This window comes from Colobus angolensis, unplaced genomic scaffold (genome assembly GCF_000951035.1).
Source record: "Colobus angolensis palliatus isolate OR3802 unplaced genomic scaffold, Cang.pa_1.0 Scaffold115, whole genome shotgun sequence".
Classification (NCBI taxonomy): Eukaryota; Metazoa; Chordata; class Mammalia; order Primates; family Cercopithecidae; genus Colobus; species Colobus angolensis.
The window spans coordinates 287,500-302,247 of NW_012112586.1; the positions used below are offsets into that span (position 1 = coordinate 287,500).

At 40.0% G+C, this 14,748-nt stretch overlaps 1 protein-coding gene across 2 annotated transcripts in view; it reads right to left on the reverse strand.

Annotated features, from left to right (window-relative positions):
• Positions 1–1,550: 1,550 nt before the first annotated feature.
• ZNF84 (zinc finger protein 84) overlaps positions 1,551–14,748 on the reverse strand; it is a 27,023-nt gene continuing 13,825 nt past the window's right edge. For both annotated transcript variants that reach the window (XM_011960828.1, XM_011960818.1), the window contains exons 3-5: positions 12,058–12,184; positions 11,287–11,382; positions 1,551–4,213 (exon numbers count right to left, since the gene is read on the reverse strand). In XM_011960828.1, the coding sequence (XP_011816218.1) occupies positions 2,235–4,213; positions 11,287–11,382; positions 12,058–12,184 (2,202 nt within the window). In that variant the 3' untranslated portion in view covers positions 1,551–2,234. The remainder of the gene's footprint in view (positions 4,214–11,286; positions 11,383–12,057; positions 12,185–14,748) is intronic.

Consider the following 14,748-nt stretch of genomic DNA (forward strand, 5'->3'; position numbering starts at 1 on the left):
GGAAAATTAGATGCTTTAAAATTACAGCACAAAAGACAGAATTATTTGGCTGTTGAATTGGTATGCTGGTTTAGAAAATTATTCTCATTTATTTAAAATTCCAACTTTCCCAAAATGTTGCAAAATCAATAATTAAAGGAGAAAATACTGTTCACGGTAAAGGTGCAAAATATCATACTGATACAACAATTTGAACATAAAAGGTGAAGCCTTGATTTTTTCTAAGTTTGCAATCAAGCTGAATATTGGACTTTTCTAAATTTCATCAGCATACAAAAAATATTAACTTTGTCAAGCAACATTGAGAGAACATTACAAAATCCTTACTTAGCTAAGGGATGGTTCATGCATTTTTAGGGAAGTATACTTAAATACTGTAAGTTCTCAATGTGAAGTTTTCCATGGGGATAATGCAACTAGTGAAAGAAAGTCAAATACATTTCAAATGATAAAATGGAAATCTTGTTTCCTAAAGCAGATAGTTCCTGACTTAAGAGGATGTGACTTACAGTTTCTCAACATTACAATAGTATCCATACAACTACTATTTTTCACTTTCAGTATTCAATAATTACATCAGATATTCAACACCTTTTGATAAAACAGATGATGCATTAGAATGTGTTCTGAGAATGTTTAAGGTAGGCTACGCTAAGCTATGATGTTTGGTAGGTTGGGTGTATTAAATGCATTTTCGACTTACAATGTTTTCAACTTACAATGGGTTTATTGGGATGTAACCCCACTGTAAGTTCAGGATCATATGTACTTTTCCAGTGACCACAGAAATTTGTTAGAAAATAGGCTTCTTTGAATGTCAAAAATGTTTTTCCAGCATAAAATTCCCTAATACTTTACATCTTCAGAAATGTGATTTTTTAATAATTAATTTATTCATCTAATTTTTTACAAGATATTTTATGCAACACAAAGAGCATAATAGCAGCACAAAATATCCATGATACTTTATCACAGTAAATTAAAATAGTGGTATTTGGGTTACACATCACTTAAGATACACAGATATATATATAAAATATATGGAGGCATCTCACTAAATGAGAAAAAGATTTGATACAGCACTACTTTATTTCATTTAGTTTGGGTGTTGTAATGTAGTTCAAACATCTTTATTTTGCTCATTCAGTTATATATTACTATGGTTATTCTGTGGTTCCTGCCTTTGCATATTTATTTTATATAAACTGTTACTCAGACTCTGAGGATGCAGAAGACTTACATAATGTTGGCTTTAGTTACTGAATAGAAAGGTCAGTAAAAACAAAAGACCCCTTATGTATGTCTATAATAAGGAAAAAGAAATGGGTTATCACTCAAGGTACTTATTAATGTAGCCATGTTACATGACTTCCATTTTCTATATTATTGTTAGAAAATAAAAACCAGGGGTGTGTAGTGTGTCTTCACAGACATCAGAGGCACTATAAGGCATATGCATTTCATAATCCCAATTACACTAAATTATATGTCAGTCCAAAATGCAAAACATATGTGACACTAGAAGATAAGCCACAAATACCACTAAGAAATTTCTTAGATGTTTCAATGGCCAATTTATTCACATAATTTTATTCACATACTTTTAAAACTTCACACTTCAAAGTGAACAACTGTCAACCACTTAGAATTGGGTATTTTTGGCACCCACATCTACAAAAAGTGTATGGCTTCCCTTGACAGTACTACACTGAGAGGCAAGTGTTCCCAGTGTCTTTAAATTGTTAGATTCTCCATAATATGAATTCTCCAAAATACAAAATAGTTTAGTTACTTGTTGCACTATCCCATATTTAGTACTTTCATAGAACTTCATTCCTAAGGGCATTTCCTTATGTACAATGAATTGTCATTTCTTAAAAATATTGCCTCATTTCCTGCATTCATGGGGTTTTCCCTCATCCCCAGTGGGCATATGTCTAATAGCTTAGGAGACTTGACTTCTGGAAGGCTTTTTGATATTCACACGATTCTTCTTTGCTGTGAATGTTCTACTCTGTAAGGCCTGACTATGGTTTGAAAAGTTGTTGAGATGCACTGCATTCATAGGTTCACTCTATGAATTCAGATCAGCTTTCCATATACCACCTCATTTAGAGTTCTCACCCTCAAGGAGTACAGACACATAACACAATGTGACTGTCTAAAAACATTATCATAATTGCATTTTCTGAAGTCCAAGATGAATCTATCAAAGACTACTATTAACTGTATTTCTAGGATTTTTTTACTGTATGAGTTCTCTGATGATTGATGAGCTGTGACTTCTGTGAGAAAGCTTTCCCACATTCAATGCATTGATAAGGCTTCTCTCCTGTATGAATTCTCTGATGATTAACCAGCTGTGATTTCTGAGAGAAGGCCTTCCTACATTCACTGCATCCGTAGGGTTTCTCACCTGTATGTGTCCTTTGATGTGGTATAAGGTGGGACTTCCGAGAGAAAGCTTTGCCACACTCACTGCATTCAAAAGGCTTCTCTCCTGTATGTATTCTCTGATGATTGATGAGACTTGACTTCTCCCTGAAGGCTTTTCTACATTCATTGCATTCGTAAGGTTTTTCTCCTGTATGAGTTCTCAGATGTCTAATTAGCTCCGACTTCTCAAAAAAAGCTTTCCTACAAAGACTGCATTCATAGGGTTTCTCTCCAGTGTGAATTCTCTGATGGGTATTTAGCTGTGATTTCTGGGAGAAAGCTTTTTCACAGTCCCTGCATTCATACGGTTTTTCTCCAGTATGAGTTCTCTGATGAGTTGCAAGACTTGACTTCTCACCAAAGGCCTTCCCACATTCAGTGCATTCATAGGGTTTCTCCCCTGTATGTGTCCTCTGATGTGATATGAGATGTGACTTCTGACAAAACGCTTTCCCGCATTCACTGCATACATATGGTTTCTCTCCTGTATGAATTCTCTGATGATTAGTGAGACTTAATTTTTCACTGAAAGCTTTCCCACACTCACTGCATTCATATGGTTTTTCTCCCGTATGAGTTCTCTGATGTCTAACGAGCTGTGATTTCCTGCTGAAGGCTTTCCCACACTTATTGCATATAAAGGGTTTTTCTCCTGTATGTGTCATCTGATGTGATATGAGATGTGACTTCTGGGAGAAGGCCTTCCCACACTCAATGCATCCATGAGGTTTCTCTCCTGTGTGAGTTCTCTGATGATTAATGAGACTCGACCTCTCTCTAAATGCTTTCCTACACTCGCTGCATTCATAGGGTTTCTCTCCAGTATGAATTGTCTGATGTCTAATAAGCTCTGACTTCTCAAAGAAAGCTTTTCTACAATCACTACATCCAAAGGGTTTTGTTCCTGTGTGAGTTCTGTGATGTGTAACGAGTTGTGACTTCCTGCTGAAGGCTTTCCCACACTCCCTGCATTCAAAAGGTTTCTCACCGGTATGAATTCTCTGATGGTTAATGAGATTGGACTTTTCACTAAAGGCCCTCCCACATTCACTGCATCCATAGGGTTTCTCTCCTGTGTGTGTTCTCCAATGTGATATGAGATGTGACTTCCGAGAGAAGGCTTTCCCACATTCGCCACACTCATATGGTTTCTCTCCTGTATGTGTCCGCTGATGGGATGTGAGCTGTGACTTTTGGGAGAAGGCTTTCCCACACTGGCTACAATTATAAGGTTTTTCTCCCGTGTGAGTTCTGTGATGTGTAATAAACTGAGACTTCTGGGGAAAGGTTTTGCCACAATTACCACAGCCAAAGGCTATGTCTCTTATATGTCTGCTTTGATGTTTAATGAGACTTGGTTTCTTACTGAAGCGCTTCCTACATTCACTGCATTCATAGAGTTTCTCCCCTAAACGATTTCTATGATATATGATAATCTGTGACTTTTTATAGCTCTCTTTATATTTATCACAGTCATAGTACTTTAACCAGGTATCAGTATCCTCAGGCTTGGAATGGAGAAAAAAATTATCAAACACATTAAAGTCATCTGATTCTGCTTTTCCATAATCTCCTTTTGGAATAAGCAAATCTAAATGATGTTTTAAAATCAATCCATCTAAGTCACCTTCGTTGTTTGATTTTCTTAAAGGAACAAAGTTCATGTTCAGATTGAAATTTTTTCCAAATGCATCACATTCATGACCTCTTTTTATAATTTTAAGCTTGTCTTGGTTATCCTGGTGCCACATCATGTTACCATCTACATTCCAGACTTCTATAAAGGAAAAAAAAAAAATGTTTGGTTGTGCTTTCTAAAAAAAAAAAAAAACTAGAAATGCTATGTTGAGGGGTTGGATGCTTTTAAGGCTTAGTTTCCTAGTCTGAAGTAAGTCCCAAGTATAATAACAATCTTCCAGGTATTGCAAGGAACTACTAAAAACAGAAACAGGAAACTGACTGGAGATTAAGTCACCTTTGATTGTTGACAAATATGTTTATTAAATGGGGAATGTAAAAAACACATGAAAAGCAACGAGAAGCAAAGAAAAAAGGATGGAAGAAGCTTTGACCCAATGTTTTGAGTAATTAATTCACTCAATACTTTCTGAGTATACACTATGCCCAGGTAGCATGTGAGATATAGAGACACAAGAGAAAAAATAAGTTCCTGTTATAAAATTTACATTGTAATGGAAAAGATAAAGAAATAATATTTTTAAAACAACAAAACTGTACACTGTAGTAAATACTAAGAAGAAAATGAACATATTTGAAAGAAAAATTAGGTAGTCATTTCAAGCTTAAAGAATGAGAAATATTTTGCGTATTGGTTCTCATTCTAAAGTTTTATTTAAGCTTGCCATATGCATCTTCACGTTGGTATTAAGAAAGACACTTACGCAACACATTTTCCAAACCATATCATCTTTCATCTAAACTATTCAGGCACAGAACTTTAAAATCCATGTGTACTTTCACTAAAACTATCCCAAGACTAAAATTCTAAAAATAATCTGACAGTTTGATAATCAGTTGTTACATAGCTCTATTTCCATTATCCTCATGATATAACTATTTATACTATTATAAGTGAACTTCAAAATATGTATTTTTTGAGACAGGATCTTGCTCTGTTGCCCAGACTGAAGTGTAGTGCTGTGATGCAGCCTCAACCTCCCAGGCTCAAGAGATCCTCCTACATAAGCCTCCCAAGTAGCCAGAATACACAGGTGTGCAACCACCATGGCTGGCTAATTTTGTTGTTCTTGTAGAGATGGGGTCTCCCTATGTTGTTCAGGTTGCTCCTGAACTCCTGGGCTTGAGCAATTCTCCCACTTTAGCCTCCCAAACCAGTAAGAGACTTGGTCTCTCCCAGAGTGTTGGAGTTTCATGCATGAGTCAACATGCTAGGCCCATTTTTCAACAAAAATCTGTATTTCAAATTTTTTGTGAGGTTGTACCTACAGGTAAGAAAGATAATCAGTAATGTGAAAACATTCTACAAATTTAAATGTCAACTGAAGGTAATATATTTGTAGAATTATATGGTGGAGGTAGACTCGAGATTTGCTCATGTATTTGGCATGGAGAAAATAAAGGGAAAAAGAGAATCTAGAATTACCCTTAGGTCTGGAGTTTGAACAATTTGGTAGATTATGGTGTTAATGCATTGAGGAAAACTGAGGGAGAAATACAAGGGTTCAAATCAAGACTCCACTATAAACATATTAATTCTGTTTTTTGAGACAGGGTCTTGCCCTGTCACTCAGGCTGGAGTTTAGTGGTGCAATTATAGCTCACTGCAGCCTTGAACTCCTGGGCTCAACTGATCCTCCCAACTCAGCCTCCTGAGTAGCTGGGACTACAGGTGCATGCCACCATGCTCAAGGTAATTTTTAGAATTTTTTGTAGAGATGGGATCTCACCATGTTGCTCAGGCTGGTTTCAAACTCCTAGGCTCAAGTAGTCCTTCCACTTCAGCTTCCCAAATTGCTGGGATTACAGGTGCAGGCCCCCACAATTGACACTGTGTTAGGCCTAACATTAATTTTGAGATGTATGTGAAGTTTCAATAAAATGGTATCAGAAAATATGGGTGCAGAAAATGAAACATTTATAAATTAAACTTACATTCATGTTATTTTAAATGTTATCAAATTATTGAACTATTAATACTTAAGTATGTGTTTTAAATTTACATCTGCCTTCCCCCATCTTTATTTATTTTCCTATTAGAAAAATGTAATTGCCTTATATTTGGTCATTTGTGGTGCATCCCAAATAGTCCCACTCTCTCCATCACTTTCACTTTCTCTGCTGTATTCTAAACTATCACATTATCTCAATGAAATACCCTGCTAATTGGTTTCCCTGCTTCCAATTACATTTTCTACTTGGCAGTGGGAATAAACTTTCACAAATCTAAATCAGATTTTACTTTTCAAAATTTCTTGACTCGATTATAACTCCATTGTGTTGCCTACAAGTTGAGATATGATCTAGTTCCCATACTCTCTCCAACTTATCTGCATCTCTCAGGCATACTGACCTCAGCCACATGGGCTTCCATTCGGTTTCTAAAAGTAACTAAACCATTTTCTGACTTAACATATTCTTATTTCTCATTCCTTTTGGAGCCACTCTTCCCCATGCTCATTTCACATTTTTCATGTCTACAATTAGTTTTCCCATGTCTTTCTCTGTTATGGACTAAATGTATCTCCTCAAAAATTGTATACTGAAGAAGAACTTCCAGAATGGCTGTATTTGGAGATAGGACCTCTAAGGAAATAAGATTAAATGAGGTCATAAGGGTAGGACCCTGATCAAACAGGGTTATCATCTTTATAAAAATAGATATGAGGCCAGGCACAGGGCCCACCTCTGTAATCTGAGCACTTTGGGAGGCCGAGGCAGACAGATTACTTGAGCCCCAGAGTTTGAGAGCAGCCTGGGCAACACAGTGAAACTGTGTCTGTACAAAAAAAAAAAACAAACCAACCTCTTTTTAATTAGCTAGGTGTGGTGGTGCACACCTATAGTCCCAGAGGCTTGGGAGGATCACTTGAGCCCAGGAGGTCAAGGCTGCAGTGACCCATGATTGTGCCACTGCACTCCAGGCTGGGTGAGTGAGACCTGGTCTCGAAAAAGAAAAAAGAAACCCCACAAGAGATCCATCTATATCTATCTATCTATCTCTTTCTCTCTCTCCACGTACACACTGGGGAAAGCCCATGTGAACACATAGTGAGAGGGTGGCTCTTCACAAGGCAGGAAGACAGCCCTCCCCAGAAAACAACTGGTACCTTGACCTTGGACTTTCCATCTCCAAAACTGAAAAATAAATTTCTGTTGTTTAAGCTCCCCAGAATATGATATTTTGTTATGGCAGACTGAGCAGACTAACCCATTCTCTCATCTAATTTATTTCTGTAATAACACTTAGCAGGATCTGAATTTCTTCCTGCTTACCTACTACCCTGTTCTTTTTTTGTCCTCTAGCAAGTAAACACTATGTCAGCAGGAAATATATATCTCTAATGCTCTATTATACCCACAGTACCTAGCACAATAACTTAAAAATAAGTCAATAAATATTCTATTTTCTCTGAAGTAGTCTGTGTAGAAAAGAGCTTCAGGCCCAAAACTACCATCCATAGAAAGTCCTGCTTGCAAGATTGGCCCTTGGCTGGCATCTGAGAACATGGGCTTCAGGAATGTCTCTACTATTTTCCTAACTGATAATTACTAAGCCAAGACTGTATACAAACAGTATGATCAGCACATGTTAGGCAGAGAATACCTATAGGACCAGCTCCCAGTAAAGACCTTGGGCACTTATCTCTAATGGTCTTTAATGGGCAGAAACATCAAACACATGTGTTTGCTGCAGGGGGATGGTAAACTTTGACCCTTACGGGAAGGAGAGAGCTTAGGAGGCCTGCAAATGGGTTCTTCCAGATTCTGCCTGTGCCTTTTTCATTTGTGATCCAGCTGTGTCCTTACAGTGTCACTGTAATAAATCTTAGTCATAAGTACAAATATGCTGAGTCCAGTGAGTCCTTCTAGTAACTTTGAACATGGGGGGATCGGCCGGGCACAGTGGCTCAAGCCTGTAATCCCAGCACTTTGGGAGGCCGAGACGGGTGGATCACGAGGTCAGGAGATCGAGACCATCCTGGCTAACACGGTGAAACCCTGTCTCTACTAAAAATACAAAAAAAAACTGCCAGGCAAGGTGGCGGGTGCCTGTAGTCCCAGCTACTCCGGAGGTTGAGGCAGGAGAATGGCGTAAACCCGGGCGTAAAACCGGAGGCTGAGGCAGAGCTTGCAGTGAGCTGAGATCCGGCCACTGCACTCCAGCCTGGGAGACAGAGCCAGACTCCGTCTCAAAAAAAAAAAAAAAAAAACATGGGGGGATCTTGGAGATCCTGACGCACAGTCCCCATTTGTGTAATCTTGATAATTAGCTCTCCACTGCCTTGCAATAAAACAAATGTTCAGTGTTTACGTGCTGAATTTTTTTAAAAAAGAACACAAATGTCTCATCTTATTAACTCCTATGTTTCTGGAATTTATTTTCTGGTCTTACTGTGTAATCCCTTTCAGTAAAGGATTAAACCCACTGGGTGAGTGAATCTCAACTAAAAAAGGGCACATAAAAACGACAAGAAGTTTCTCAAATTACAAATCCCAGTCTCACCACATAAAACAAAACAAAAAAAAACAAAAAACAAAACGAAACAGAACAAAAAACCAGGCATGGTGGCACACACCTGTAGTCCCATCTACTCAGGAGGCTGAAGCAAGAGGATCACTTTAGCCCAGGAATTTGAGGCTGCAGTGACCTATGATCACGCCACCACACTGCAACCTGGGCAACAGACCAAGACCCTGTCTATAAAAACAAACACAAGGCTTTTGGAAAGAAATTTATCAAATATTACATGTTCTATAACTAAAGTGAAGACATTTAACTATAAGCCCCTGCATCCATGTGTGCAAACAAAGCTCAGGGACCAACGTTCTAAAAAATATTATACATACTATGATCAGGTCACAGATGGGACTTCAGCAAAAGCTGAGAAAAATTTAGGATGGGGTAGTCAAGGAACATTTCATAAATATGAATGCAGTGAAAACCAAGTTCCTATGGAAAGGATTAAGAATTTCGGCCGGGCGCAGTGGCTCAAGCCTGTAATCCCAGCACTTTGGGAGGCCGAGACGGGTGGATCAAGAGGTCAGGAGACCGAGACCATCCTGGCCAACATGGCGAAACCCTGTCTCTACTAAAAATACAAAAAAATTAGCTAAAGAATTTCGGCCGGGCGCGGTGGCTCAAGCCTGTAATCCCAGCACTTTGGGAGGCCGAGACGGGTGGATCAAGAGGTCAGGAGACCGAGACCATCCTGGCTGACACCGTGAAACCCCGTCTCTACTAAAAAATACAAAAAACTAGCCGGGCGAGGTGGCGGGCACCTGTAGTCCCAGCTACTCGGGAGGCTGAGGCAGGAGAATGGCATAAACCCGGGAGGCGGAGCTTGCAGTGAGCTGAGATCCGGCCACTGCACTCCAGCCTGGGCGATAGAGCGAGACTCCGTCTCAAAAAAAAAAAAGAATTTCTAGGTCACTAGTATAATACCATCAAAAGTTCAAGACATTACATATCTGAAAACACTTGAGAAATGTTTAAATGGAACTGACCATGAATGGGGGGAAGGAAGAAATAACTGAACAGGCAGCAATAGTGTCATGCTATGGAGGTCCCTGAAAGCAAAGATTACAAATCTGTAGCAGATGCTGCCACCGCCTCACTCATATGCTGACAAGATTCCTACCGGAGGTACTCACGGCTCTCTACCCAAGAACCTTCTCGAGCTGAAAGCACAAGATTGGTCTGTATACAGGGACCGTGGACATTCTGGATACTTACTGCGGCAGAGGAAACCTCAAGATGAGAGATAGGAGTTAGTACATAAATAGCTGGGTTTCCTGGTACCTCAGAGTGTCAAGACTGAGGAATATTCTCACAGTGCCTCAGAGGCACTCAGCAGAACTGAGAATCCACCACCCACAGCAGTAGTCAGAGCATCAGCCCACCCTTCACTGGCATTAATGCCCCCAGCGCTTCCATGGTCTGACTTGTCCATTCTCTCACTACATTTGTGGCGACCATGTCCCCAATAAGTTCTTACACTCACATAAGTATCTGAGGGTCTGCTTTGGAGGGAACCTGAAGTAAGTCAATGTCACAAAGCAGATAATGAGTAAAGAGGTTCAACTGATCAGAGTAGTGTGGGAAGCTTTAGGAAACAAAATATGGTGGCATCATTAAGGTAGCTTGTAAAATATTAGAAACTGGATCTATCTAGCAGTTTGACAACTTCAAAAATGAGACATCATGGATCTAGTTTTAAGTGGAAGTTGAGGAAGGAAGGCTTTAAAAAGATACTTTCCTAACAGAAAAAAAATTTAAAACAACATGAAAGGATGGCAGAAAGGCGTTATTCGGCCATGTGCAGTGGTTTATGCCTGTAATCCCAGCACTTTGGGAGGCCGAAGCAGGCGAATCATGAGGTCAGGAGTTTTTGAGACCAGCCTGGCCAACATGGTGAAACCCCGTCTCTACTAAAAATCAAAAAACATCGGCCGGGCATTGTTGCATGTGCCTGTGGTCCCAGCTGCTGGGAAGGCTGAGGCAGGAGAATCGCTTGAACCCAGGAGGTGGAGTAGTGAGCCGAGATCACACCACTGCACTCCAGTCTGGGTGACACAACGAGACTCCGTCTCAAAAAAAAAAAAAAAGAGATTATTCATATACTTCATGATGTCTAATCTGTAGGAAAAAAACACAAAGGAACCTAATTTAAAAGGGAGGATAAGGATAAACTGGGAGAAATGATGGCTCCATTTTCTAATATAATGAGACTGAACAGACTGGGGCTTTGGAGGGTGGTCTTTTGGGCATCAGAGATACCCAAATTGAAGACAAAATCAAGATGCTTCAATGGACAAACGGAGGAGTCTTTGACCACAGGGGAAGGAGGGACTGAATGGGATTAAACATGTGAGGACAGAATACCAAACAAGAAGTCAAGGTCCTAGATGTCACAGAGAATAACATCATGGCCAAGATAAGCAGGACACGTTTCATTTTAAGCTATAAAGAAGTTACATCTAAACGTGACTTACTTGAGTAGCTAATGTCAATTGTTCTGAGGTACCACCGAAGGTTTAGAGATTTTGAAAAGAGATCCCTAAAGCACACTTCAGAGATGCCAACCCATCACTGACCAGATGACACGGGACTTCTGCTTTCTCCCATCTGCCTGGTTCTCACACACTCACCTGAAGAATCTGAACTTGGAATTTCTCCATCTCCTACCCAGGGCTCTTCTCCTTGCTCCAATTTGAAGATGACATCTGGTTTCATAACTTCATACCCTGTTAAGGGAAAAACCACAAAGGCCTTGGGCCCAAATGCTTGGGGTTTAGGGCCTCTGACGATGAGCAAGGTTTCACATCACAGCTGGCCTGATAAAGCTGTACTTCAACAGAGTCAGTAATTCTCAAAGTTACAGTAACGGTCTCCCTGGTGGCTAATAGGGTCTAGTACAAAGCCACCGAACACTTCAGAGGTTCTGGAGCCAGCAAGCCTGGGTTTACATCCAGGCTCTTTAATTTAATAGTTGTTAGTTCTTGGGAAAGCTACTTAACCTCTCTTGGCCTCGATTTTCTCATCAGGAAAAATGGATAACGGTACTAGCCACATAATCTCTGATGATTAAATGAGTTGATATACGTAAAGCACGTGGTATAAGATGTGGCATACAGTAAGTTACATGCATTAGGTGCTACCACTACTGCTCAGACTATTACTCAAACTATTACTGCTTAAGTTTCAGAGGCTGCATAACAAACTTATGACTTCATTATTGGAAGGCGAGACCCAAATACTTTCTTGGTGTCATAGTCCAAGCAACTGTGATCTAAATTTCAGGTCTAAAATCATTAAAAATTTCAGAAGCCTAACTACCGGCTTCTGAAACTTCCCAGTAACTAAAAATAAAAGGCAATGCATTGGGCAGGGTCCGAGATACTCAAGAAAGCTTTTATTACCCAGTGACACTAGGCTGCTATAGTTCTCCAACATCACATCCTTGTATAAATTCTTCTGAGAGGGATCCAGGAGCTGCCACTCTTTTTGGGTGAAGTCCACATATAAATCATCAAATGAGAATGACTCCTGTAAGAGCACAATCCTAGTAAACCTGAAGCAGTTAACACTGTATGATGTGAGAAAAAAATATTGGAGTTTGAGCACTTTATTCTCATAACAAGTTATACAAAATGCCTACTATGTCCCTACCTTCGCATATTTTGTGTGATAAAATGTCATTGTGCATTCTTCCATCCTTTCATTTATACAACTGTTACCCCGAAGAATAAAGCGAGAGGTTCTCCAGAAGAAAATGATGTTTATTTGGGAACAGAGTACTGCCATGGGAAGACACGTGCCACAGTAAACTACATGTGTATTCAGGGAGGTAAAGAAAGACAAAGGTGTCTACAGTCATACCACCCTCAACGCGCCCGGTCTCGGAAGCTAAGCAGGGTCGAGCCTGGTTAGTACTTGGATGGGAAGAAAGATAAAAGTTTTTAAAGGAAAAAAATGAGGTGCATCACATAATTGTTTTGAAACAGTTCTCCCTGGCTACAAAGATCAATAATAAGGGTGACACCAGTCCAAAGCTGGACAGGCAGCTGCTGGGCAGATGTCCCAATAAAAGTATTTTTGTGTAAGGCTTCAGTGGCCTTTGTACAAGGCTGTGGCTTTTGCAGTCTTTTGTGATCATTTTTATCAGGCATGCAAGTGTGACAACACTCTTTTCACAGGCTTCCCCAGCTCTACCTGTCGGGGTTAAAAAAAAAAATTCACACTAGTGACTCCATTTTGATTCCGGCAACTTCACAGAAGACACACAAACTGGAATAGGTGACTTTAAACCCCCTGAACCACCAATAAAATATTTACTGAACCTCAAATTTGGCACTGGAAGAGGTAGTAGCAAAAGAAAGAAAATAGGATAGGCAAGGTGGCTCACAACTATAATCCCAGCACTTTGGGAGGCCAACACAGGAGGATCACTTGAGCCCAAAAGTTTGAGACCAAACTGAGTAATATAGTGAGATCTTGTCTCCACAAAAAATATATATAAATATTAGCTGGATATGGTGGTACATGCCAGTAGTCCCAGTTACTTGGGAGGCTGAGGTGGGAAGACTGCTTGACCCTGGGAGGTCAAGGCTTCAGTGAGCTGTGACTGCACCACTGCACTACAGCTTGGGTGACAGAGTGAGACCCCATCTCAAAAACAAACCAATACACAAAAACACCAAGAAGGAAGATAACAAAATAATACTTTCAAAAGTCACGTTGTCTTACAGAGGGCTGCAAACACGCGCTTACAAATAAAATAAACTTATAATAAGAAATAAAGGAGAGTACAGTGTGGATAAAAAGCAGAGAGTGCTTCACTCTATTTGAGTCAAAGAATTTGAAGACAGATCTATAGAAACTGTCAGTTTTGAACAGAGAGAAAATGACTTAAAAATGAACAGAGCTCAGGACACTATCAAATAATACCAAAGACTCTAACGTGAATGTCATAGGAGTCCCAGAAAGAGAAAAGAAAGAGCATGGTGAAAATAAAGTCTCAAGAAATGATAGCTGAATATTCTGTAAAACTGACAAAAGATATAAACCAAAACATTCAAGAAGTTCAGCCAATGTCAGACAATAAACATGAGGAAATCCATACCCAGACACATCATAAATGGCTAGAAAGAAAAAAAATCACATCACTTAAAGCGAACAGCAATTCAGATAACTGCAAATTTCTTTCTTTCTTTCTTTTTTGAGACAGAGTTTTGTTCTGTCACCCAGGCTGGAGTGCAGTGGCACAATTATAGCTTGCTGTAACCTCTGCCTCCTGGACTCAAGGTGATTCTCCCACCTCAGCTTTCTCAGAAACTGGAACGACAGGTGCACGCCACCACACCCAGTTAATTTCTGTTTGTTTGTTTTTGAGACACAGTCTTATTCTGTCACCCAGGCTGGAGTGCAGTGGCCTGATCGTGGCTCACTACAACCTCCACCTCTCAGGTTCAAGCAATTCTCCTGCCTCAGACTCCTGAGTAGCTGGGATTACAGGCACCTGCCACCACGCCTGACTAATTTTTGTATTTTTAGTAGAGACGAGGTTTCACCATGTTGGCCAGGCTGGTCTCGAACTCCTGACATCAGGTGATCCACCCACCTCGGCCTCCCAAAGTGCTGGGATTACAGGTGTGAGCCACTGCACCCAGCTGAGAGTAAGCAAATTAATTATTGTCTTAGGCTGGGGTGGGAAGAGGAATTGACCAAAAATGTCACAAAGATTGTTTTGGGGTGAGAAAAATCTTCTAAAACTAGACTGTGATGATGGTTATACAGTATAAGTTTACTTAAAAATCACTGAATTATACATTAAAATGGAGGATCTTATTGAGGTCATACTTCAATAAGGCTGTTAAAAGGTATTATAAACTTGTGCCAACATACTTAACAACTTAGATGAAATAGCTATATTCTTTTTTTTTTTTGAGATGGAGTCTCGCTCTGTTGCCCAGGCTGGAGTGCAGTGTGGCGCAATCTTGGCTCACTGCAAGCTCCGCCTCCCGGGTTCATTCTCCTGCCTCAGCCTCCCGAGTAGCTGGGATTACAGGCGCCCGCCACCATGCCCAGCTAACTTTTTGTATTATTAGTAG